Below are 21808 nucleotides of genomic sequence, written 5' to 3'. Positions count from 1 at the left end.
ACCCGGCGCCGGGCCCGCGGGCGGTAGAGCGGGGCGGAGAGGGGCGGGGCGGAGCGGGGCGGGGCGCGCGGCCCGCCCGGCCCCGGCGGGCGGTTCCGCCGGCCGCGCCATCGCGGGGGCCCCCGCGGGGCGGTGCCGGGGAGCGCCCGGCCCGACATGGCGGCGCGCGGCAGGTAGCGGGGGCGCGCGACCCGGCCCCGGCCCCGGCCCCGGCCCCGGCCCCGCCATGCACTTCTCCATCCCCGAGACCGAGACCCGCGCCGGCGACGGCGGCGCCGCCTACGTGGTGAGCGGGGCCGGAGCGTGAGCGGAGCTGTCCGGCGGGGCGCGGGCGGCGCGGCCCGGTTCCGGCGGGCCCCGCGGCGGCGAGCGCTCAGCGGGGCCGGGGCCGCCGTCCCGGGGCAGTGGCGCTGTCCGCGCCCTGCCCGGTGGGGGCCGTGCGGGCCCGCACCCCCGGCGGCGGCCCGTGCCGGCCGGGACCGGGCGAGGCGGGCAGTCCTCGGCCGGCGCGGCCGCCGTCCCCAGCCGGCGACCCGCTCCCGGCCCGGGCGGCCGTCGGGCCGCGCTGCCCTTGCGCCCCGTGGCCGGGCCCTGCGGCCCAGGCCGGCCCCCGGCGGGCCGCGGGGAAGGGGGGGTGGGTGTCCCTGGGGTGCGGCCCCGCGGGCGCCGCTCGGAGGGTGCCTGGACCCTGCCCCGCGCGGGGGCGGGGGGGGCGGCTGGCCCGATGCGCTGCCGGCAGGGGCCCCGTCCCGTCCCGTCCCGTCCCATCCCGACCCCGGGGCCCGGCTCATCCTGCCCCCGCCAGCCCGTCCATCCGTCCTGGCTTCCTGTTTTCCTCGGCGCGCCGTGAACGCCCTCCGGCTTGGCAGATCCTCCAGGAGCGGGTCCCCGGGCTGCCTGGAGGAACGCTGCTGCTGCTGGGGGGGGCGGCGGCCCACCGGCTCCCCCGGGGGCCGAGACCCCTCTCCCCGGCGGGGCCAGCGGCCGTAGCGCTGCCCGCGCAGCGGGGTCTCACTGCAGGCTGCGGCGGGCAGAGCCCCCTGGACTGCAGCTGGGTCTAGGCCTGCGCTCCCCCCTGCTCCCAGTTCGGGATGAGGGCAGGTGGCTCCAGAGGGGCTCCGCGGCCCCACCGTCTCCTCCACGCCCGTTACCGTGGGGACCCTTCGCTTGCCCCCTTTGCCGAGATCTCTCTCTCTGGAGTCCCCCCAGCATGAGGCGGCGTGTCAGGGACACGGACGGCAGTTGTGAGCCGCGGGAAGGGCTGTGAAGGGATCCACAGGCAGCTGCAGTTGCACAAGGGCCGGAGGAGCAAGTTGCACCCGAGGCGTTTGGCCTTGTGCCTACCCCTGCACTTTGCCCTCGGGCATTGCGATGGCTCCTTGGGTGGGGGAAGACCTCTTCCCGGGTGTCAGAGGAGAGCTTGTTTGCAGCCCTGGGTCTGGGCAGGAGCTGGTGACCCCGCGGAGAGCCCTGCCAGCGTGGGGCTGGGCAGGCGTGAGTGCTGCCTGGGCCACCCGGCCATCTGTCGTAGTCTCCTGGGCCCTCTGCAGGGACCCTGAGCAGCAGGGCTGTCGCCTTTGGGTTGGAAGATGGTGTGAGAAGCCAGTGTGAGCTCTAGCATGTGCAAGGGCAGCGTGGCCTGGACAGGTGCCTCCGCTGACCCCGATCAGCCCCAGCTTTCAGGGGCAGGAGGACACTTGGGGCTTCCAGTGAGCAAAACAGCCATGGGAGGTACCTGCCTGCGCTGTGATCGCGGCTGGAGGCATGTCCCCAGCCCCCACGGTGCAGTCCTGTCCTCCCAAACACTGTTCTGGGTATGGTAGTACCTGCTTCGGCACAGAGGGGACAGCACTGTCCCCTGGGAGGGTGCTGCCTGGGACAAGGTGCCTGGGAGCTGTGGCATGGAGTTGCTGGGCCCTGTGTGCTGTGCAGCTGTAGCCTTGCCTGCGGTGTCAGTGGGGAGCTGAGCCAGGGTGGGGGTGGAGGGCAGAGGGGGCACCGGGGTGGGGGGCAGCAGCCAGGGACAAGCTCCCTGGGATCCCCTGCAGCAGGGGCAGTCACCTCCCTGACTCTGTAGGGCTTCCTCCGAGCTGTGGGACAGGGGAGCCCCAGCTGGGCTGGTGCTGGCTGGGGTAGAGCTATCCCAGAGGGGTCCTAGCCTCTCCCCTGGCCCCGGGGGGCATGTCCTGGGGTTGGGATGGGGGCACATCCTGCTGGGCTCTCTGCAGCAAACCTTAACGTTTTCAAGCAACCAGCGTCCCAGTAGTGCTGGGGCATGTTGTGGTGGTCCCAGGGTGGGCAGGCAGTGCACGAGGAAGGAACCCCCTGCCCCATGGCGAAGGCTGGCTGTGGCCATGCACCCCAGGAAGTGGTGGGGTGAGCCCAGGCCCACAGCCTTCGGCGGTGGGGACATCCCGGCCATGCAGCTCTCTGTGGCTGGATGCCAGGCTCCTGCTCTGCTGGCCTGAGTGCAGCTCAGGTTGCTGTGCTGGCCACCGCATTGCTGTGCTCACTCCTCCCAATGTGTTGTGGGGCCTGCAGGATGGAGAGCAGCTGCTGGCTGCTGCCTCTTCCTACTGCAGGGAGGGGTGTCCTCTCCCGCTGACTTGGGGACACCCGTGTCCATAGGCCTGCAGCGTGGCTCCATGCTCTCCTCATGGCTTGGCAGCTGCAGGGTTATGCCTTCCTGGTGTCTATCACACACATCTCTTGGATGCCCTTGTACATCCTTAGCGGTTTTGACCATGTCCACTGGGCCGCAGCTCTGCACCAGTGCTGAGATGTCTTCAGAGGAGCAGCACAGAGAAACCTTTCAGTGCTGTTACTGTACTTATCTGTGCGAGGCCTGGGTGTTTGACCCGTCCTCACTTGCTAATGCGTAGCCCTTGACTGCCCACAGCAGCCCCCGCTGGTCCTGGCTGTGGTGGGGGCTGTGGCTGTGCCTGCCTGGGGCTTCTTGTCCCATGCGTTGGCCTCCGTGGGCAGCCTCGGGGCGTGTGGGCCCTGCCCCTCTCTGGGCTGCTGGGGCTGCTGCCCCCAAGAGCTGGAGAGGGCCCCAGCCCCGCAAGGGAGGTGCTGCGGAGCTGTGTGCTCTGGGGCAGCGCCTGGAGCGGGTCCAGGTGGCCGCTGGGATCGGTGCCTCCAGGCTGGGGCCAGTGCCTACAAGGCAAGCCCAGCTCCCGCAGTGGTGCCCAGCCCAGCACGGGGCATGCGAGGGTGCCAGGTGGGTCCCAGTGCTTCCTGGGGCAGGAGCTGAGCTCTGCTGGCAGGAGGGGAGGGCTGGGGGTGCCCCATCTGCCCCTTGGCGGGGTCCTCGGGAGCATCGCCTCTTCCTGGGCTGTGGCGGGGCTGGGGCCTGCAGGGGCTTCTCCCTGGGGTGGCCTGTGTGCCCGGAGCTGGGCAGGCCCTGAGGCCCTTCCATCCGGCGGGTGCTGGGATCTGACTGATGTCTCTCCCTGCAGGCCTACAACATCCATGTGAACGGGGTGTTGCACTGCCGAGTGCGCTACAGCCAGCTCCTGGGGCTGCACGAGCAGGTAGGCAGCCGTGCCCAGCGGTGCCCGCTGCGCTGCTGGCGGGCAGGGTGCTGGGCCCTGTGAGCTGCCATTGGGTGCTGCAGGAAGGCACTGTGCGCTGCCAGAGAGCCTGAGCATCGGGCGCTGCGCTGGCTGCGGGTAGGCGTGTGCTGCCCAGTGCTGCCCGCGGGGCTGGCCAGGGTGTCATTTCCTGCTCCTTGGCATCGGGTGCAGGCTTCCTCTCCTGCTCTGTGACGTCCCAGCTGGGTTCTTGCGAACTGCTGGCTGTCCATTTGGATGAGGAACACTGGCGAGCTCTCTGCTTCCCTTGCCGGGGCCCTGGAATTCAGCTGGGGTGGGGGGTCGGAGCAGCCACCATCTCCCTGGAGGCTCTCGCAGCACTCTGCTCTCTTCCCAGTTAAGGAAAGAGTATGGCACCAACGTGGTCCCAGCCTTTCCCCCAAAGAAGATCTTCACACTCACCCCGGCAGAGGTAGAGCAGCGACGGGAACAGCTGGAGAAATACATGCAGGCTGGTAAGCTGGGTCTGCCCCGTGCTGCGGCTCAGGGCCGGCTGCCCCCCGCTTGGTCGCTCGGGGTGTTGGGGCACTGCTCGCATCTTCCTCCCAACACCGCTCCATTTGAAGTGGCTTGTCTTGATGCTCCCAGTCTTGCTCTGGTATTAGCTGGCCTTGCTCACTGGATGTCAGCTCCTCCATCCCAGCCCCTTCCCCTTCCCTACACTGGCACCCCCCACCTGCGGGCGGTCCATAGCTGCCCATGTGCACACCCTACGCACAGCGCACGCTTAGTCTGGGTGCAAACTCTGAGGGGCTGCAGAGTGGCTGGGCATTGGCGTGGGTCCCTGCCCCTTCCCGCGTAACGTCTGACCCCTTGCTCGTCTTCCACCCCCAGTGCGGCAGGACCCGACGCTGGGAGGCAGCGAGACCTTCAACAGCTTCCTGCGCAAGGCCCAGCAGGTGAGGGGGCAGGAGCCGCTGGATGTGGTGGGCTGCTGGGGCAGCCTGCACGGGGGTGAGTGCTGACCGCCGGGGCTGGGCAGCGCGTGCCGGGGCCCTCAGACTGCAGGGCAGTCTGAGCAGCGCGAGGGTGGTCGGCAGTAGAGGGGCTGGGGTGCCGATCCCGTTTCTCTCTCCAGGAGACACAGCAGATACCCACAGAGGAGGTGGTGCTGGAAGTGCTGCTTTCCAACGGTCAGAAGGTCAAGGTCACCATCCTTACCTCGGACCAGACAGAGGATGTCCTTGAGGTGCCAAAGCTCTTGTGCTGGGTGGGACCAGCTCCTCCTGATGAGTTCTGTGGTTTCCCACATGTGCAGGAGTTCTCTCAGCCTGGCAGCACCCTGGCCCTCCCTGCTGCCTCCCTACCCGAGAGCAGGGTTGTCTTGGGGGGGCTGAAGAGCAGTGGAGCTGAAAAGGGTGTGCCGATGTGCTCGTGCCCCTCTTTGGGCCCAGACTGATGTTGGGAGGCCCTCAGCTCTTTCATGGTGGTGGTGATCCCCCAGGCCCCGCTTGTCTGCTTGCCCCCCCTGTCCTGGCCACCAGCACAGCAGAGGTGCTGCCTTCCTGCTGTTGGGAGGCCCCAGAACGCACACAGGCTGGATCCTGGGGTAAGGACATAGAAGTGCTGCCTCTCTGCGGGAAGTGGTGACCTCCTGCTCTCACTCCCAGGCCGTGGCTTCCAAGCTGGATCTGCCAGATGACCTGGTTGGCTACTTCAGCCTCTTCCTAGTGAGAGAGACCAAGGACGGAGCTTTCTCCTGTGAGTAGAGCATGAGGAGCCCCATGAGGGCTGTGGTGGAATCTCTGGACCAGATGGCCCTGCCCTGGGTGAGGGGGGATCCAGTGGGCTCCCTCAGGGCATCCTGGCTGGCAGTGGTCTGGTGGGCTCCCGCTGCCCCGAGCTGCTGCTGAGCTGCTGTTTCCCTGCAGTCGTGCGGAAGCTGCAGGAGTTTGAGCTGCCGTATGTGTCCGTCACCAGTCTGCACAACCCTGAGTTCAGGATCATCCTGCGGAAGAGGTGAGCGGCAGGGCTGGAGGGGCAGTGACTGCTGGAGCGGTGGGGTGGTGTCTGGGGCTCCCTGCTCTGCAGAGGGACCCTTCCCCTCCTGCCATCGCCACCTGCATGGTGCTTTGGCCCCCGGGAACACACCTGGGCATCCTCAGCCATGACACTGGGGGCCAGGCTGCCCTGCTGGGCTTGGCCCCTGATTCTGCTTTCCCCAACACAGCCCTTCCTGCCTCTGGCAGCTGCTTGAGAGGGGGACCGGGGCATGGCAACTGATGGCTACCGGGGGAGCTGGCCAGAGAGCCAGCCCAGCACCTTGTCCCAGTATGGGGGGTGTTTTTCTCCCCATCGATGCTAGGAGCTGGGGAGTAGGTTGACCCATGTGGTTCCCTTCTAGCTACTGGGACTCCTCCTATGACGACGATGTAATGGAGCATCGTGTGGGGTTAAACTTGCTGTATGCGCAGGTGAGGGTTGGTGCGGCCCAGCCGGCTGAGGAGGGGCACTGCACATCAGCTACGGCTGTGCGGGATCTCGGGTGGCTCTGGGCCCAGCTGCTCACCAGCCTCTGCTTCTTGGTAGACGGTGTCGGACATCGAGCACGGATGGATCCTGGTCAACAAGGAACAGCACCGGCAGCTGAAGTCCCTGCAGGAAAAAGTCTCCAAGAAGGAGGTAGGGGACAGCTTGATGCTGTGGCAGGAGCAGTCCCAGCACTGGACTGGCACTGCTCCCGTGTGAATGTGTGGTGCTGAGTTCGTTGCTCGTTCCTGGCCCGGGAGGCGCGGTGGGAGGGTGGCCGTCTGTGCTGAGCTTCCCTGGCTCTGCCTGCAGTTCATCCGCCTGGCGCAGACCCTGAAGTACTACGGCTATCTCAAGTTTGACCCCTGCGTCACTGACTTCCCTGAGAAGGGATGCCACGTCGTCGTCAGTGCTGGCAACAACGAGCTCAACTTCCAGGTGCGGCTGCCGAGTGAGCAGATCAAGGAAGGCAGTTTCAAGGTCACGCGCATGCGGTGCTGGCGAGTCACGTCCTCGGTGAGTGCCACTTGCCTGCGGGGGGTCTGGGGTGTCTGGCAGCTCTCCCCGGGAAAGGTGCTGGCTATGTTGCCTGCTTCCAGCCCAGCTGGCCTGGGGAGGGTGTGAGCTGCGCTTTGGGGCTGAGGGGGTCATCGGTGCGAGGATGTTAGAGGAGCCTACCGCTGTGAGGGGACCTGGCAGTGGTGAAAGGCCAGTGGGAGCTGGGCGGGGTGTCCAGCACTCAGCTGGGGGCTGCCCTCTGTCAGCACAAGGGCCAGGGAAGCTGTCCGCTTTCTCTCTGGAGGCTCCCAGCCTCAGCACGTGCCCTTGCAGGTGCCGATGAGCAATGGTCCCTCGGGGAGCAGCCCGGGGAAGTCCGAGGTGAAGCTGGAGTTGGCTTTCGAGTATCTAATGAGCAAAGACCGGCTGCAGTGGGTCACCATCACTAGTCCACAGGTAGGGCTGCCTGCGTGCCACGCCAGTGGTGGACAAGGACAGGAGCAAGGGGGCAGCTGTGAGGGAGAGGGCCGGTCTGGGCTCAGCATGGTGTGTTGGGAAGGCTGTGGGGCGTGTGGAGCCTCGTGACACCTCTCCCTTGCAGGCCATCATGCTAAGCATCTGCCTGCAGTCCATGGTGGACGAGCTGATGGTGAAAAAGTCTGGAGGCAGCATCCGCAAGGTGAGGGTTGGGCTGGATGTTGTCTCTGGGGTAGGATCCCATCCTGCCCCTGTGACTCCCCGGGGTCTAGGCTGCGCCCTGTTTGCTCTCAGAACGGGGCCAGCTGAAGGATCCCCAGGGTCCATCTTAACCTTTGGAGCTGCCCATGGGGACCCTGTGGCTGAGCTGAGCTCCTCCCCTGCAGATGTTTCGCCGGCGGGTGAACGGGGCCCTGCGGCGCTCGGACAGCCAGCAAGCTGTGAAATCACCCCCGCTGCTGGTGAGTGGGACCCTGCGGTCCTGGTAGGGGAGACAAGCGTGACCATGGGCTTCACTGTGTGCTGGGTACCAGAGCCCACGGCCCCCAGAGGTGCCACTGTCCCTTTAGCAGGGCTGGGGCAAGCCCAGAGGAGAGTAGGGCTGCAGTGCCCCACTCCTGTAGCCCTGGGAAGAGAAACTAAGTCTGGGAAGCCAAACTTCCTGGGGGAGGGAAGGGAGGGCAGCCTGGCCTCAGCCCAGGAAGGTGGGTGGTCACCGAGGGCAGGGAGACGGCTGGTGGTATGAAGGGTGGGTGGTGCGTGCCGCTGCCTCAGTGCTGCCTGATGGTGCTCTCTCCCCAGGACTCGCCTGATGCCTCCCGGGAGCCGATGGCCAAACTCTCGGTGAGTTGCGTGTGGGTGCACTGTCACCATCACCCTCGGACTAAGCAGGGGGAAGTGGGGGTCCTCCCTAATGTCTCCCCTCTCCACAGAGCAAGCTCACCTCTGTCAGCCTGCGAGGGATCAGCCACTCCAGCTCTGCTAACGATGTGGGCGCTAACGACTTCCATGGCAATTACGCCTTTGAGGGCATTGGCGATGAAGATCTGTAGTGCCCCCCTTCCTCGGACAGCACCGGCCCGAGGGCCTTCGCTGAGGAATGTACGACCTGCAGACAGGTTGCAATCAACGTGCCTCTCACCTGCTACATCCACCTTCCCCTGCTCCCCTGGGCGGGGGAGCTCACCCCCAGCCCACCGTTGGCCTTCGGGGTGGGGGCAGCTGAACTCCTCCTGCTGCTGGCTCCAGCTGGGAGAGGGCTTGTTCCCAGGGTGGCACTAGCCCAACCCGAGCAGCGTGCCCAGGCCGAGCCCTGGAGCAGTGTCGCGGAGCCTGGCCCAGCGTGGGGGGCAGAGCTGCCCCTTCCCCAGCCGGGAGGGCCTGGCCCAAGCGCCCAGCTGCCCTGGGTGGCTGGGGCAGTGGCTTGACGGCAGCAGCCTGGTGGCACCAAGTGGCCCTCGTGAGGCTCCATAATGCCAAATTAGCGTTTAGGTTTCTGCTCAGAGACAGACTGCAGTAAACTGTCTCCAGGGGGCTCTGCGCAGAGCCCCCTCTCTAACCCGCTCATAGACTCCAGCGTAATCTAGGCTTGTAACCACGTATCTCCTGCTGCTCAGACCGACCAGAGCATTAATGGACAGTAACTGATGTTTACACACTGCAATGATGATTAAAATGGATTCTGATTGGTACTGGGCTGTCTGTTGGGGGGTGGCCGCTGTTCCTCCCCTCCCCACACACTTTGTCAGCCCCGCACCGTCCTCTTCTGAAGCAGAACAAGGCCCCCAGGGAGAATAGCAGATAACAAAACTGACTGTTTAATGCTTTTATACACAATATAAATTACACTGACTGGCATGGCAACAGCCATAGAACCAGTTCTGTTTCCCCCCCTCCCCCCCTGTTCCCCAAACTCTGGCAGAGGAAGGCTCCGACAGGCAGGTCCTACCCACAGAGGTGCCTGGGGGCATGGCACCACTGCTGCTGGGGCAGGCACCCGAGCCGCCGGTTGTGGCTTCACCCTGCCTGGGCAGGATAGGGCTGCTAGAGACCCCGGCGCACCCGTGGGCCCTACGTAAGGCAACCCTGAGCCCCCCTGGAGTCTGCTTCCCGTCCCTCCCCCAGGGAGGGCAGGGGCTGCGGCTGGGGTGCCCCAGGGCTGAGGCACCTCGGGCCCGACGCAGGGCAGCCGGGCTAAGTGCTGTCTCAGGGCAGGGCCGTGCCCACGGCTGGAGGGGCCAGGAGGGCTTTGGCATTGCGTGGGTTCACCCAGTTCTCAGCCGTGTGGCCGTGGATCTTCTGGTGGCGCTTGTAGTTGTCCCAGTGACCAGTGGTGTAGGGGCAGTCCCGGCACTGGAAGGGCTTCTCGCCTGTGTGCCGCAGCATGTGCCGCTTCAGGTTCATGCTCTGGTTGCAGCTGTAGCTGCAGAGGCTGCACTGGAAGGGCTTGTCGCCCGAGTGGATGCGCCCGTGACGCTTGAGGTTGGCCAGATTGCCGCAGGCGTAGTCGCAGAGCTGGCACTTGTAGGGCTTCTCGCCCGTGTGCACTCGCTGGTGCCGCTTCAGGTTGTCGAGATGGGCGGAGGCATAGGGGCAGAGCGGGCAGGCAAATGGCTTCTCCCCACTGTGCGTCTTCATGTGCCGCGCCAAGTGGTTGGGGTAGTGGGTGACGAAGGGGCAGAGGCTGCAGGCAAAGCCTTTGTCCCCAGTGCCCTTGCGGGGACTGGCGCCCGGCTCGGTGCCCAGCACTGCCAGGCTGCAGCGCCCGCAGACCTGCTCGGCCAGGCCCTCATCCTGCGCGAACCCGTCGTCCAGCACCAGCCCACACATGCGGCACGTGAAGGGGAAGAGCAGCTCCGGCAGCGCGGCCGCCTCCTCGCCCCGCAGCCGAGCGCAGCCGGGCAGGAAGGGGCCGCTGCCACTGCCCACATGCAGGCTCAGCTCCGGCAACAGCGGCTCTGCGAGACAAACACAAACAGGGCCGTGAGAGGGACAGCGCAGCGCTGGCAGGGCTCAGCTCTGCAAGGAGCCCCAGGCTCAGGGCGATGGTGCCGCAGCTGAGGCTGGTGGCACATGGCACCAGGGCTGGTGCAGGTCAATGGCAGAATGTGCGCCTTGCCCATTCCCCAGCCCCAGGGCTGTGCAGTGGGGGGTCCCCCACACCCCCCCCTCTTTACCTGGGTCTTTGTCCCGCCGGTGTGGCCCCTCGCCTTCGGGCAGGCGGTGGCTGAGCATGTGCCGTTTCAGATTGCGGCTCTGGTTGCAGCGATAGTCGCAGGCAGCGCACTGGAAGGGCTTGTCCTGGCTGTGGACCCGTTCATGGCGTTTGAGGTTGCCCAGGCTGCTGCAGGCGAAGCTGCAGCACGTGCAGCGGTACGGCTTCTCCCCTGTGTGCGTGCGCAGGTGTCGGGTCAGGTTCACCAGCTGAGCAGAAGCGTAGGCACACTGCGGGCACGCGAACGGCTTCTCCCCGTTGTGTGTCTTCATGTGGCGCTTGAGGTGGCTGGAGTAGTGGGAGGCGAAGGGGCAAAGCTGGCAGGAGTACACGATGCGCTGGCTGCGGCCTCCCTCGGTGCCGGCACACTGCAGGCAGCTCTGCCCCAGGCTGGCAGCCAGCTGCAGCCCGCACTGGCGGCAGGGCAGCGCTGCGGGGCCGGGCTCCCCACCCTCCTCAGGGTCGCTCTCCACGCTCAGCTGCTGGTAGCCAGAGGAGCAGTCGTCGTCGCTCAGCGCGTATGCTGGGATGGCAATCTTCCCCACCAGGGTGTCTGCTGAGAAGACCGTGGGGATGGGATGGTGTCAGCCCAGCTGGCCCAGGCACAGCCCCTCCGCTTGTGCCACCAGTCCCAGCAGGGCCTGTCTCAAGGAGGGGACTGCAGCCAGGAGGGGCCAGGCAGCTGCGCCTGCCCTAGCAGCAGCCGGCAGCCTGCAGGAGCCCACCACCCTGTGCATAGCAGGGAGAGGAGCTCCACGGCCACAACCTGCCCTGACACCCTGCTGCAGGGTCTGTCCTGGGTGCCCCAGGAAACCCTGTCACCTCCACCCTGCGGCTGGCAGGCGCCAGGACGTGTGGGTAGTAAGGTGGCACAGCGGTGGGTCAGGCATCCATGCGGGCACTGCAGGGCCCAGCTGGTAGGAAGCAGCAGTGGTGGGAAGGCGGAAGGCATTGAGCTCAGCCTGACCCAGGCAGGAGGGCTGGGTGCCTGTAAAACCTTGCTCCGGGCCCCCTCATTCTGCCACTGCCCCAGCCCTGGGGACGGCAGCTGGTCCTACTCCCATGGCCGACACCACGGGGCTCAAACACCAGCCCCACTCCATCATGCAGGAAAACAGACCTTCCCCAGCCCCACACAGTGCCGCTGGCCCATGGTGGTGGGGGGAAGCCTGTGCCAGCCTCTCAGAGGGCACATCTGCTTCCCAGCTGGGCACAGACCCATCCTCCTGCAGCCCCAGGAAGGGATGACAGGAGTGGAGCCTGCTGGCCCGGTGCCCCAGGTGTGCTCCCAGGCTGGTGCTGGGGGCTGGAAGGGCAGTGACATGCAGCCAAAGCTTTGCCACTACCAGCCTCAAGCGGTGCCCAGCTGTCCCTTGTGCTGTGCCTGACCTTGGAGCCTGAGACCCAACAGAGGCCCACCGCCCTGAGAAGCAGCCTGGGCCCTCCCCTTCGCTGCTGCCCACCTGGCTGCATCCAACTCCCAGAGCCCCAGGCAGGTGCAAGGGTGAGGCTGCTCCCAGGCTGCAGTACAGGGCAGCCCCTCCAGCCTCCGGTCCCCTCTCGCAAGCACTGCCTGAAGTGCAGACGTCAGAAAGGGGCATCCTGCGAGGGTCTGGCTATTGCCAGGGGAACCCTTGACCACACCTTGAGCCCCCACACTGAGGGTCTTGCCTCCTCAGCTCAGGCCTGCAGTCCAGCAGTGCCACAGCATCCCTGGAGCACTGTGCCCTGAGCGTGGCCATGTCAGTGCTGCCCAGGTGGGACAGCATGGCCCGTGGGGTGAGGACAAGGCCAGTGATGGCTGTCCTGACCTTCCCAGTGGGCCCGGAAGTGCCTGGTCCCGCTCCCCAGCTGGGGCTGGCATCTGAGAGTGGCAAGGAAGGTATTTCTGACAGCAGAAGGTCTGCTGCAGAGAGCAGCTTTCAGCTCTCACAGCGTCCTGCTTCCAGAGCCGCTGGGTGGGCTTTGTCCTGGTGTTGGGCTCTGCGCATGGGCTGTGGGGAAGTGCAGCCCTCGAAGCAGAACCCCATCTGCCAAGCAGCTGGGACCACGCCTCGGCACGAGAGTGGGAGCTGCCAGCATGGCCCAGCGTGGCTGCTGAGGACACGGACCGGAGCACAGACCTTGTGGACAGTGAGGGGACAGAGCCACAGGGATCGGGCGGGCTGTGCCCCCCTCCTCTCACTACTGAGTATGTTCCCACGTTATTCACCGCTTGCTGTCGAGGGCAGCGAGTGATACTCCCACCGGTCCTTGTGAGGCACCTTAATGGAGCTGGACTAGTGTTTGCTCCTCTCTGGCTGCTCGCACTGCGGGCTGACCTGGAGCCTGGTGTGCCGCCGGCTGGGCGGGCACCGGCTGGCCACACAGAGGGGCTGGGGTGCCCGCAGGGCAGGCAAGTGGCAGGGAGCAGAGGCTGGTGGAGAGACAGCCCCGGTCCAGCTCCCCGCACCCCACGCGATGCTGAGGGGTGGTGGTTGGGCAGGACCCTGCAGGGACAAGGCCCCAGCTCCCGGGTGGGCAGCAAAGCCGCGCCCCAGAGGCTTGGGGGAACCGGGGACTCCTGGGCAGAGCGGTGCGGACAGCTCCAGGGACGAGCCCTGCGATGGGGCAGCCTGCCAGCCCCGGTGTCCCTGCGGCCTCAAAGCCACCACGGAGGCGGGGGGGCCTTAACGGAAGGGGGAGCGCTCGGGGTGTGGGGGGGCATTCAGTACCGGGAATCGGTGCCGGGCGGGCAGAGACCAGCGGGGGCCGGGGCCTCACCCCGCGGGAGGTGATCCGGGAGGGGGAAGGCGCCCGGGGACGGAGCAGTCGCCGGGCGGGACCGCTCCCGGGTAGGGCGGCTGCCGGATGGGGCCAAGAGCGGGGCCCGGTACCGGCAGGGCCGGGCCGCGTCCCCGCCCGGTGGCGCTCCCGAAGGCGGGGCGGGGGGGGCGCCCAGGACCGGCCGTCCCGGCAGGGCCCCGCTGCCGGGCCCGGACGGCGGCACGCACCTGGCGGTCCCTTCTCGAAGGCCAGGCCGCGGCCCAGCAGCAGGTCGCCGGGCAGCACCAGCGCCGCTCCCGCCGTCTCCTCGGGGCCGTCCTCGGCGTCCGCTGCAACACACCGAGCGCCGCGGGTCACCGCCGGGCCGCCACCGCCGCCGCCGCCCCCCGGGCCCGCCGCGCACTCACCCTTCACCGGCTGCGGGTGGCTCTGCTTCCGCCGGGGCATCGTGGCCGGCCCCGGCCCCGGCCCGGCCCCGCCGCCCGCCCGCCCGCGGCCCGCCAGCCGCCCCCGCCAGCCCGGGGCGGCCGCCGCCGCCCCGCCTCGACCGGGCACTTCCGCTTCCGGCCACCGCGGGGCGGGGCCAGCGCCGGAAGCGGGCGCAGTGCCCCGGAAGCGCCCCGGGCACCCGGAAGCGTGCACAGGGTCCGCCGCCTCCCGCTTCCCTCCCGGCACCGCGCCGGCGTCCCCGGTGATGCGGCGGCGGGGGGGGTCCAGGCCGCGCCGCAGGAGAGGCAAGCGGGGGCTGGGCAGGGCAGGGCCGGGTCCCCGCGGGCAGGAGCGGAGCGGGGCGGGACGGGACGGGCGGCCGCGGGGTCCGGGAGCGGGGGCCACGGGGGTGAGGGTGGGGGGTGTCGACGGATCTTTGTGCCCCACGGCGGGCGGCCCGGGGCCGCTTTCCCCCGCTGCCCCTCCGGGCATGGCCCCGCCGTGGGCGGCCGGAGGGCCCCTGAGCCCAGGGGGAAAGCTCGGCGAGTCCTCTCCCGGGACCGGCGCCGGTGCCCGCAGCCCCGCTGGTGGCTCCGGCCGTCCCCGCGCTCGGCACGCCGTCGGCCTCTCCCGACTGGAGAGGAGCGGGAGCGGGGCCTTTGCCGGCGGGGAAGGGGGCAGGTGCCCCTGTCCGGGGAGAGCGTTCGGCGGGGCGGGGGGCCCGGGCAGGCGGCTGCTGGGGTCGGGGGGGTCGCAGCATCGGAGCGGGAACGTGCCCCGCAGAGCCGCGGGGACAGCAGCCCCTTGTGCGGAGGGAAGGGCTGGAGGAGCAAGTTGTCCGGCTAAGGCAGCTGCGGGAGGGAGCTGGGGACCAGCCGCTGGAGGTGGAGGGTTGAAACAACTTCGCTGCCTGCAGCACTGACGGGCTTGCAGAGCTCCGGAGGCTCCTGGCAGAGCGGGGCTGGGTGGGTCCGGAGCCCGCGTTGCCCTGGAATGAGAGGGCAGGGTGGGCAGACAGGTTGGGGAACAGGCACACAGCAGGATGCGTGGGTAGCAGTGACTGGCAGTGCTGCGGTCTTTCAGCATCTTGGTGCTTCCAGCGCTGAGATCTGCTCAGCCTGGGTGAGGCATGTGGGGCGTTTGGGAGTGCAGGGGGTGGATTTGCAGTCCTGCCCGTGGTCTGATCTCCAGGGGCGACTGAAACCATCCTTTGGAGACGCCCACCGGGATCCTGCTGCCTTGTACTGTCCTGGGGAGTGGAACAAGTCCAGTCGTGGATCAGGTTGCCCAGAGAGGTTGCACGGTCTTCGTCCTTGGAGGTTTTCAAGACCCAGCTGGCATAAAGCCCTTAACCACAGTGCTGACCCTGATTTGGGTGGGAAGGTGGACGGGAGACCTCTTGAGGTCCCTTTCCACCTGCATTATTCCGTGATCATGGTGACCCCCATGGGAACTGGCTGCAGAGGAAGGGGAGCCCAGGTCCCCACAGCCAGGCACGGGAGGAGAGGCAGCTGCAGAACAAGTTCAGGAGCGGCCCCAGTGTTGCGGCACTGTGGCCATGCCGTGGCTCCTCTGCAGCCATTGCCTCTGTCAGGCCTGTCCCCACGGTCACAGCTCTCTCAAGGACTGCAGAGCTGAGCCCTATTGCCTGGTTCTCCCAGGAGTGCATGTGGGCGATGGGCCCCCATGCGATGGAGCTCCTGATTTCACTTGGCACATCCCTGTGGTTCATAACTCCCCTTTCCAGAAAATCTCCCCCAGTTTGCGTGGCTCGGACCCCAGACACTCAGATGTGCTCTGACCCTGCCAGGCAAGGAGCCTGCTGGGCCCTGGGGATGCTACGATAGCTTCTCGTGCAGCCCAGTCACACCTCTGCTCCCAGGGGAGCTCAGCCATCTCATGCTGTCACGTTTCCCTCTGCTTGGGTTGGTTTCCTGCAGCTTCTGTCTCCGGTGTCCCAGCGTTGTGCAGACTGGGGACATCCAGGGCTTTGTGTCCTTCTTGGGGAGAAGGGCCCCTGGTTACCCTGCTCGGGGACTTGTTTGGCCACACCGTGGTTTGGCCCATCTCCAGGGATGGCTGATGTGCAGCTGTGTGTGTGTTGGGGGCAGCAGCCCTCCTCTGGCTCAGCCGTACCTTGTACTCGTCCTCTCTGATGCCTAGGTCTATGGCCTGGATGTGGTCCCCATCTACAGGACTCGTTCTGCCTTCTCTGTGGCTCTATTAGTAGACCTCTGTGATGTGTCCAAGCGACTCTGGCTGTGTGAGCTGCTGCTGAGCCTCTTCACAAATAGTTTTTGTTTATTTGCAGGTCCTTGAGGGAGTCAAATGTGTTGGACTTTGTGGCAGTCCCAGGGGAGCGATGGGCATGCTGTGTCGTCAGCAATGATTCCCCGCTGACAGGTACCTCGGGGCCAGAGGATGGGGCCGCTTAGATCCCTGCCGGTGCTTCTTCGCTTGTGTTGCGCAGCCCTGGCCATTTAGTCAAGGTGTCGGAGTCCCGGTGCAGGAGCTGTGCAGGCCCGGGGTGTCTCCTCGCCGGCTGGCCCCGCTGGTCGGACAGCTGATGTCCATGGTGTCGGCGCAGCCTTTGTTGCTGCTCAGGCGCTGGCTCCCGCTGTTCTGCCAGGTGGAGTTTGCAGTGACGGCATCAGTCATGCAAGGCAGTGGTCCCACTGCCCTCCCCCATGTTTGAGCACGTTCCTTCCTGCTCTCCTCCTGCAGTACCTCCCACCCTCTAACAACCATTTAAATCCAGTCTCAGCCCGGTTTCCACAAGCTCTTCAGTTGCCACCTCACTCGAACGTGCTTTATCACCCGGGGTGGCACAGTGCAGCACCTTACTTGTTCCCAGCAGAGCAGATGTAATTGGACTCCTTGGTCTCACCGGAGCTGTCACTAATACTTGCCTCTTCCTGTGCCAGTGCTTCTGCTCTTCTAGCTGTGCTCAAACCAGAAAACCAGCAGAGGCTGTTAGAGGTGGAGGCATGCAGCGATGCTGTGGAGGTGTAAAGCATAGGGTGCAACTTTTTGGGGTATAGATAAGGAAAGAGCAAGGAGAACAGTGGAGGGACTGGCCCTGCTGTTGGGAGGGATTATGGTGTGGCCTCAGACTCATGAGCTCTAAGGGAACACTGACAGATTTGCCTCCTCTCTCCTGTAATCATCTGGCTCCTGGTCACTTAATTAACTGGCTCTTGGGTCCCTTGGCTTGGTTGGTTGTCTCTTCTACAAACTCAGCAGCAGCTTGGGCGATGCAGGTTTTAGTGCAGCACTTGGGACGTGGAGAAGCACTCTTCAGAAGTGACCGCTCCCCACGGGGCTTCAGGTCCTGCTGCCTTGGGTTGCAGGGTGCATGGGGGAGCTCTCTCCTCCTGGGACAGTTCAGGATACAACCTTTGTGGAGGAAGCACTTTCTCTGTGGCAGTGAGACGTTCCCTGCCGTCCTGTGAGCTAACCCTGAGGAGGAGTAGTGAGTGATGGTGGTTTTGATTTGCCCCGAGTTTTCCTCTGGGCTCCCTCCAAATAGCTGGCAGGGTGGCAGGCCCGTTGGCAGCATGGTAGTGGGGTCTCATGGGTGTCAAGGGTCTGTTCCCATGCCTGGGGCCCAGAGCTCGCTCTCACGTGCGATTCCTTCACAGGCTGAGCGGCGCTGACTGCAGATGGAGATGGTTCAGCTGTTGCCTGTGGAGAGGATGCCGGCTCTGAGGCCCAGGTAGGAGCCTGGCCATGGGGGCTGTGCTGGGGCTGGCACCTCCCTGCTGCCCTCCCTAGCCTGCCAGCAGCTGGCTGCCGCCCCAACGGGCCACCATGGAGCGGCCCACACGGGTGCCCGGGCCCCTCCGCCTCCTGGCCTTCTTTGGGCGGAAGCCGCAGGCTGTCGGAAGGGAGACATCACCAGAACTGGAGCCAGAGCTGGAGGAACCTGAGGAGATGAGCATCACGCTGCCCCTGGGCGAGGGTGGGGAGCTGGTGGAGTGTCCCCTGTGCCTGCTGCCCCAGCCTCCTGAGGCCTTTCCCACCCTGGCCTCCTGTGACCACCGCTCGTGCCGGGCCTGCCTGGAGCAGTACCTCCGCATTGCTGTCAGTGAGAGCCGCGTGCAGGTGGCCTGCCCGCACTGCCCTGCTGCGCTCCAGCCTGCTGATGTCCACCACCTCCTGGCCGAACCCGCTCTCCGTGACAAGTACGAGGAGTTCCTCCTGCGACGGCTGCTGGTGGCTGACCCCGGCACCCGCTGGTGCCCGGCGCCCGACTGCAGGTGACCGTCCAGCCCTTTGTGCAGAGCCGGGAGCAGGGGGGTGGTGTGGGTCCCCTCTTCCTGCACCAGTGGAGGCGATGGGCTTCCCCACCAGGGAGCTGGCGTGCAGCAGACTGTGCCTGTGTCCTGTGAGCCTTTTCCAGGCTCAGTCCCCTCGGGACTTGGACTTGTGTGGGGTTGTACCTGCTCAGAGAGATCTCCTGATCCCTGTACCGGCTGCAGAGCCTGGGCAGCTGTGTGTCTCTGCCAGGGCTGGTGCTCTCGGCCATGCTGGGTCAGTCCGCGAGGCCCCAGGGGAACTGTGGGTGCTGGATGGGGAAGGCTGTGCTGCAGTCTGAGCTGGTGAGAGTGTCTCCTGGCTCTCCTGAGGAGGGGCTGCAGCTCTGCTCAGCCTGGAGCTGGGACCTGCCACTGCATGGCCTGGCCGTGCCTGGGAGGAGAACAGCTGTGTGCTGTGCAGGGATGCAGGGAGGGCCGTGGGCACCGCTGGCCCCCCCCAACACTGACCGCCTTCTCTCCACAGCTATGCTGTCATCGCCTATGGCTGTGCCGAGTGTCCCCGCCTCACCTGCGGGCGTGAAGGCTGTGGCACCGAGTTCTGCTACCACTGCCGGCAGCCCTGGCACCCCGACGGCCCTTGTGTACCAGTGCCACCCGCCCCCAGCCTGGCCAGCCCTGCAGCACAGCTGGTCCACCTGGAGGACTTGGCCCACGGTGAGACCCTGGCCCAGGGTGGGAGCAAGCAGGGCAGGGTTTTGGCACAGCCGAGCAGCACAGTCAGATGCCTTTTTGTACTTTCCTGCCTGCAGGGATGCTGGAGTCAGGACCCAGTGGTCCCCACTGGCTGCCTCGGTGTGGAGGCATGTAGCCCCTGTGCTGATCGAGCTGGGGGGTGTGGAGAGGGACCTTGCTGTGCCTGGCTAACCCTGACACTCATGGGACAGGCTGCAATCCTGGGACAGGGTGTGGGGGTGGACCTGCACTGTCCTGTCTTGCTCCCACCCATCCCATCTCATCTCCTTCCCCCCATCAGCTGAGGCCGAGGACATCAAGGTCTGTCCCCGCTGCAGTGCTTTCATTATGAAGATCAATGATGGGAGCTGCAACCGCATGAACTGCACGGTCTGTGGCTGTCTCTTCTGCTGGCTCTGCCTGCAGGAGATCACCGATGTGCACTTCCTCAGGTCAGTGCAGCGCTGTGGGGGCACGGGGTGTGCTGGGGGGGCTGGAGTGGAGGGGCTGCCAGGAGCTGAGGGGTGATTGCAGGAGCTGCCCCTGGGCTGAGCTGGGGGTGCTGTGATGCTGGGCTGGGGCTGGGGCCAGGAGCTGTGGGGCTAGGATGGGGGGCAGCAAGGCCCTGCTAAGAGCCGTGGCCATGCGCAGCCAGGTTTGGGGCTGGCTGGGCCGTGGGGCTGATCGGGGTGGGAGCAGAGTGGTCTACGCTGCTGGGTCTGGCAGGGCTGAGGGCTTGGGCCTGGCTGTCGGCACCCAACAGGTGGGATCCCAGGTGGCAGCTGGAGCTCGGGATTGGGATGGGGCAATCTGGCTTTCTGCTTCCCCAGTGGGCCCATGGGTCTCCCCCCAGCGCGAGAACGGGCTGTGCTGGTGTCTGCCTGCCCCTGCGCAGGGACCATTGGCCCAGCCTTGCTCTGTCCTCGCAGCCCCTCTGGCTGCACCTTCTGGGGGAAGAGGCCTTGGTCACGGACCCGGAAGATCCTGTGGCAGCTGGGCATGGTGCTGGGGGCGCCTATGGTGATCTCCCTCGTCGCGGGCATCGCTGTCCCTGTCATTACCATTGGGATCCCCATCTACATGGGTAGGAAGGTACTGGCAGGGGGCCCCGGAGTCCCCATGGTCCCACTCCCTGCTGAGCCTGGCAGCCCATGGCGTCAGGCCTGGACAGACATGCAGTGCTCCCCGCTGCCCACAGCGTGTCCCTGTGCCACCCCTGACTGCCCACAGCCCCTCCTTGCGGGGACCCTCTCCGCTGCCCACCCCAGCACTCTCCGCCAGTGAGGGAGGTCTTGGCCTGGAGAGGTGGGGGGTTGGGGTGGGCAAAGGAGGAAGGGGTCTGGGGGTCCAGGGCTGTTTTCCAGGGACACCTGAGCTGTGGTGGCAGCACTGTCATGGCTGCCTGTACCTGAGGAGATGGAGGGGGTATCTGGGCAGCTGTAGCTGCAGCTAGAGCTCTGCCAGGGCTGGGAAGAGGCCCTGTCCCTGCAGGCTGTGCGCCGAGATCTCTGCAGAGCCCTTCACCTGTCTTGCTTCTCCTCGAGGTGCTGGGCCAGAGCCGGAGGAGCAGCCTGTCGGGGTGCCAGCAGTGCCTCTCTGTCACCAGCAGTGTCCTCCTCTCTCTCTTTGTGTCCCCCATCATAACAGCTGTCACTGTGGGTAAGTGTGCCGGGCCAGGGCTGAGGACACTGCCCATGTGCTGGAGAGAGTGGAGCTCAGGCCTGGGGGCCACTGCAGCGGAGTCTCTCGGGGGGGATGTCTGTGACCTGGGGCACTGGGGCTTCGCCCAGAGGGCTGCTGGTGCGGGTCAGGCAATAGCTGCCTGTCTGCCTGCAGGAGTCGGTGTGCCCCTGATGCTCACCTACGTCTACGGGGTGGTGGTGCTGTCGCTGTGTCGGAGCCGCTGGGGGTGCGGGGGCGGCCGCAGTCCACCCAGGGATCTCGGCGTGGTGGAGCTGGAGAACCTGACCAAGTGTGAGTCCTGCGCTGCTGTCTGTCCGTTGGCCTGTGCCCTTCGTTGGGCTGCACGGGCCCTGTTCCTGCCTCACGTCTCTGTGGCTGTGACATCTCCAGAGCCAGGGGCTCCCTGTGGACCCGCGTCGGTTCTGCCCCGAGTGGTGCCACACACACCTCTGTCCCTGCGGGGAGGCTGCAGGCTGGCATCCTGGGACCAGCTTGTTTGCACACCCTGCCATGTGCCTGGTAGCCCGTTCTGCTCCCCGCTCTGACGGGGAGCGGTCTTTGCAAACAGGGTGCTCAGCACCATCTCTCTCTCCACCAGTGAATGAGCTGTGGTCGGTGCTGCCCAGCCCCAGGCCAGGTGAGGATGGAGTCCTGGACACAACCACCTTCCCCAGCAGCAGCCATAGCCCGCGCCGTGGGGCAGTGTGGAAGGAGCATGACAGCCAATCAGCCAGCACGGTGGCGCTCGCGGGGAGCATGCTGAGCGAGGGTCAGGACACGTCCTACAGGTGAGCTGGGACTGCTCTGCAGGGGAGGCAGAGCGGTCTGGCGCATCCCCTTCCTAACAGCCTTCCCCGCGCACGTTGTACCGGGAAGGGATGTGGTGATGTCCCCCTTTGGGCTGCTGCCTTCAGGCCCTGCGTTTGTCTGCAGGGAAGGCATCAACATCGAGGTGGAAGTGTCGATCGAAGCAGTGCCGCATCCTGCCCGGGAGCAGAGCCTGTGCAGCGCGCTGTCAGGGCAGAGTCTCTCTGGGGACTCCCTGGGAGGCACCAGTGACAGGTGCAGCACCATGGGTGTCCCTGCAGAGTGAGGGGGACTGAGCAGCACTGAGCGGTGAGACCCTCGATCCACAGAGCCCCCACCTGCCACTGACACAAAGATCCCATGCTCTCCTGTGGCAGAGCTGGTCACCCTCTGTGGGGCACCACCAGCCCCATGAACTGGGTCCTGGCCATCCCCCAGGCTGGGCAGGCCCTGACTGCGCTTAGTGCTGCCTGCAGCCTGCGCCTAGCCCCATCCACCCCTTTCCCGAAGGCAGTCTTCAGCATTGGCACCGCTGGGAAATAAAACTGCTCTCTGAGGGTCTGTCTGTCTCCTGCGGCACAGCCCCCCCCCCGATGGCACAGCCCCCATCACAGCAGGCTCTGATCGGTGCTGTGTTCCTCCCCCCCCCGCCCCCCCCCGCAACGGTTACTGCAGGAGGCCAAGCAGGTGGGGTACAAGTAGGGCCAAGGAGCAGGGCAAGAGTGGGGATATTCCCTTGTGCAAACCCCCCAGAAAACTGAGCGCTGCAGGTGCAGGACCGGCACAGCACATGGCTGGGAGGGTGGGATGTTGCTGCAGAGCCTCAGCCAGCAGCAGCAAACCGAGCAGCTTGGGTAGGGGCTGAGCCTTGCCCCAGC

The 21808-nt window shown here is 66.1% G+C and overlaps 3 protein-coding genes across 10 annotated transcripts; 2 read left to right on the top strand and 1 right to left on the bottom strand.

The window, feature by feature from the left end:
* Positions 1-101: 101 nt before the first annotated feature.
* Positions 102-8683, top strand: SNX17 (sorting nexin 17). The gene is made up of 15 exons (XM_075048791.1): positions 102-286; positions 3462-3536; positions 3934-4051; positions 4431-4495; positions 4675-4785; positions 5207-5297; positions 5468-5555; positions 5941-6010; positions 6126-6218; positions 6378-6581; positions 6897-7019; positions 7165-7242; positions 7427-7501; positions 7842-7883; positions 7973-8683. The coding sequence occupies exons 1-15, from the start codon at positions 227-229 to the stop codon at positions 8090-8092; spliced, it is 1413 nt and encodes a 470-aa protein (XP_074904892.1). The 5' UTR covers positions 102-226; the 3' UTR covers positions 8093-8683.
* A 248-nt stretch (positions 8684-8931) lies between these two features.
* Positions 8932-13549, bottom strand: ZNF513 (zinc finger protein 513). Of its 5 annotated transcripts, none has more exons than XM_075048787.1 (4): positions 13428-13549; positions 13248-13349; positions 10217-10810; positions 8932-9997 (listed from the first exon to the last, which is right to left on the bottom strand). In XM_075048787.1, exons 1-4 carry the CDS (start codon positions 13465-13467, stop codon positions 9246-9248), a joined length of 1488 nt encoding a protein of 495 aa, XP_074904888.1. In that variant the 5' UTR covers positions 13468-13549; the 3' UTR covers positions 8932-9245. The 5 variants fall into 5 exon arrangements, with proteins under 5 accessions (XP_074904888.1, XP_074904889.1, XP_074904890.1 ...); XM_075048788.1 differs by having other exon boundaries at positions 10217-10807; XM_075048789.1 differs by lacking the exon at positions 13248-13349 and having other exon boundaries at positions 13428-13531.
* An 83-nt stretch (positions 13550-13632) lies between these two features.
* Positions 13633-21486, top strand: LOC142040687 (E3 ubiquitin-protein ligase RNF19B-like). 4 transcript variants are annotated; one of them, XM_075048782.1, is made up of 10 exons: positions 13633-13754; positions 15761-15852; positions 17091-17708; positions 18232-18422; positions 18742-18892; positions 19370-19532; positions 19985-20099; positions 20277-20414; positions 20722-20911; positions 21057-21486. In XM_075048782.1, the coding sequence occupies exons 3-10, from the start codon at positions 17260-17262 to the stop codon at positions 21214-21216; spliced, it is 1557 nt and encodes a 518-aa protein (XP_074904883.1). In that variant the 5' UTR covers positions 13633-13754; positions 15761-15852; positions 17091-17259; the 3' UTR covers positions 21217-21486. The 4 variants fall into 4 exon arrangements, with proteins under 4 accessions (XP_074904883.1, XP_074904881.1, XP_074904884.1 ...); XM_075048780.1 differs by having other exon boundaries at positions 19271-19532; XM_075048781.1 differs by lacking the exon at positions 13633-13754 and adding an exon at positions 14368-14744 and having other exon boundaries at positions 19271-19532.
* Positions 21487-21808: the final 322 nt, after the last annotated feature.

Source organism: Buteo buteo, chromosome 17 (genome assembly GCF_964188355.1).
Source record: "Buteo buteo chromosome 17, bButBut1.hap1.1, whole genome shotgun sequence".
NCBI lineage: Eukaryota > Metazoa > Chordata > Aves > Accipitriformes > Accipitridae > Buteo > Buteo buteo.
The sequence above is the reverse complement of the archived record's forward strand: the minus strand, read 5'-3'. Positions and strand labels throughout refer to the sequence as shown.

Excerpts from the sequence above, each read along its gene's own strand:
- SNX17 (XM_075048791.1), top strand. The coding sequence starts at position 227 with ATGCACTTCTCCATCCCCGAGACCGAGACCCGCGCCGGCGACGGCGGC. Across the intron at positions 4,052-4,430 it reads GGAGAAATACATGCAGGCTG|TGCGGCAGGACCCGACGCTG; the intron begins GTAAGCTGGGTC and ends TTCCACCCCCAG. Across the intron at positions 6,219-6,377 it reads AAAAAGTCTCCAAGAAGGAG|TTCATCCGCCTGGCGCAGAC; the intron begins GTAGGGGACAGC and ends CTCTGCCTGCAG.
- ZNF513 (XM_075048786.1), bottom strand. The coding sequence starts at position 13,467 with ATGCCCCGGCGGAAGCAGAGCCACCCGCAGCCGGTGAAGGGTGAGTGC. Across the intron at positions 10,811-13,247 it reads CTTCGAGAAGGGACCGCCAG|CAGACACCCTGGTGGGGAAG; the intron begins GTGCGTGCCGCC and ends CGGTCTTCTCAG. Across the intron at positions 9,998-10,216 it reads CCGGCGGGACAAAGACCCAG|AGCCGCTGTTGCCGGAGCTG; the intron begins GTAAAGAGGGGG and ends TTTGTCTCGCAG.
- LOC142040687 (XM_075048780.1), top strand. The coding sequence starts at position 17,260 with ATGGAGCGGCCCACACGGGTGCCCGGGCCCCTCCGCCTCCTGGCCTTC. Across the intron at positions 17,709-18,231 it reads TGCCCGGCGCCCGACTGCAG|CTATGCTGTCATCGCCTATG; the intron begins GTGACCGTCCAG and ends TTCTCTCCACAG. Across the intron at positions 18,893-19,270 it reads ACCGATGTGCACTTCCTCAG|TGGGCCCATGGGTCTCCCCC; the intron begins GTCAGTGCAGCG and ends CTGCTTCCCCAG.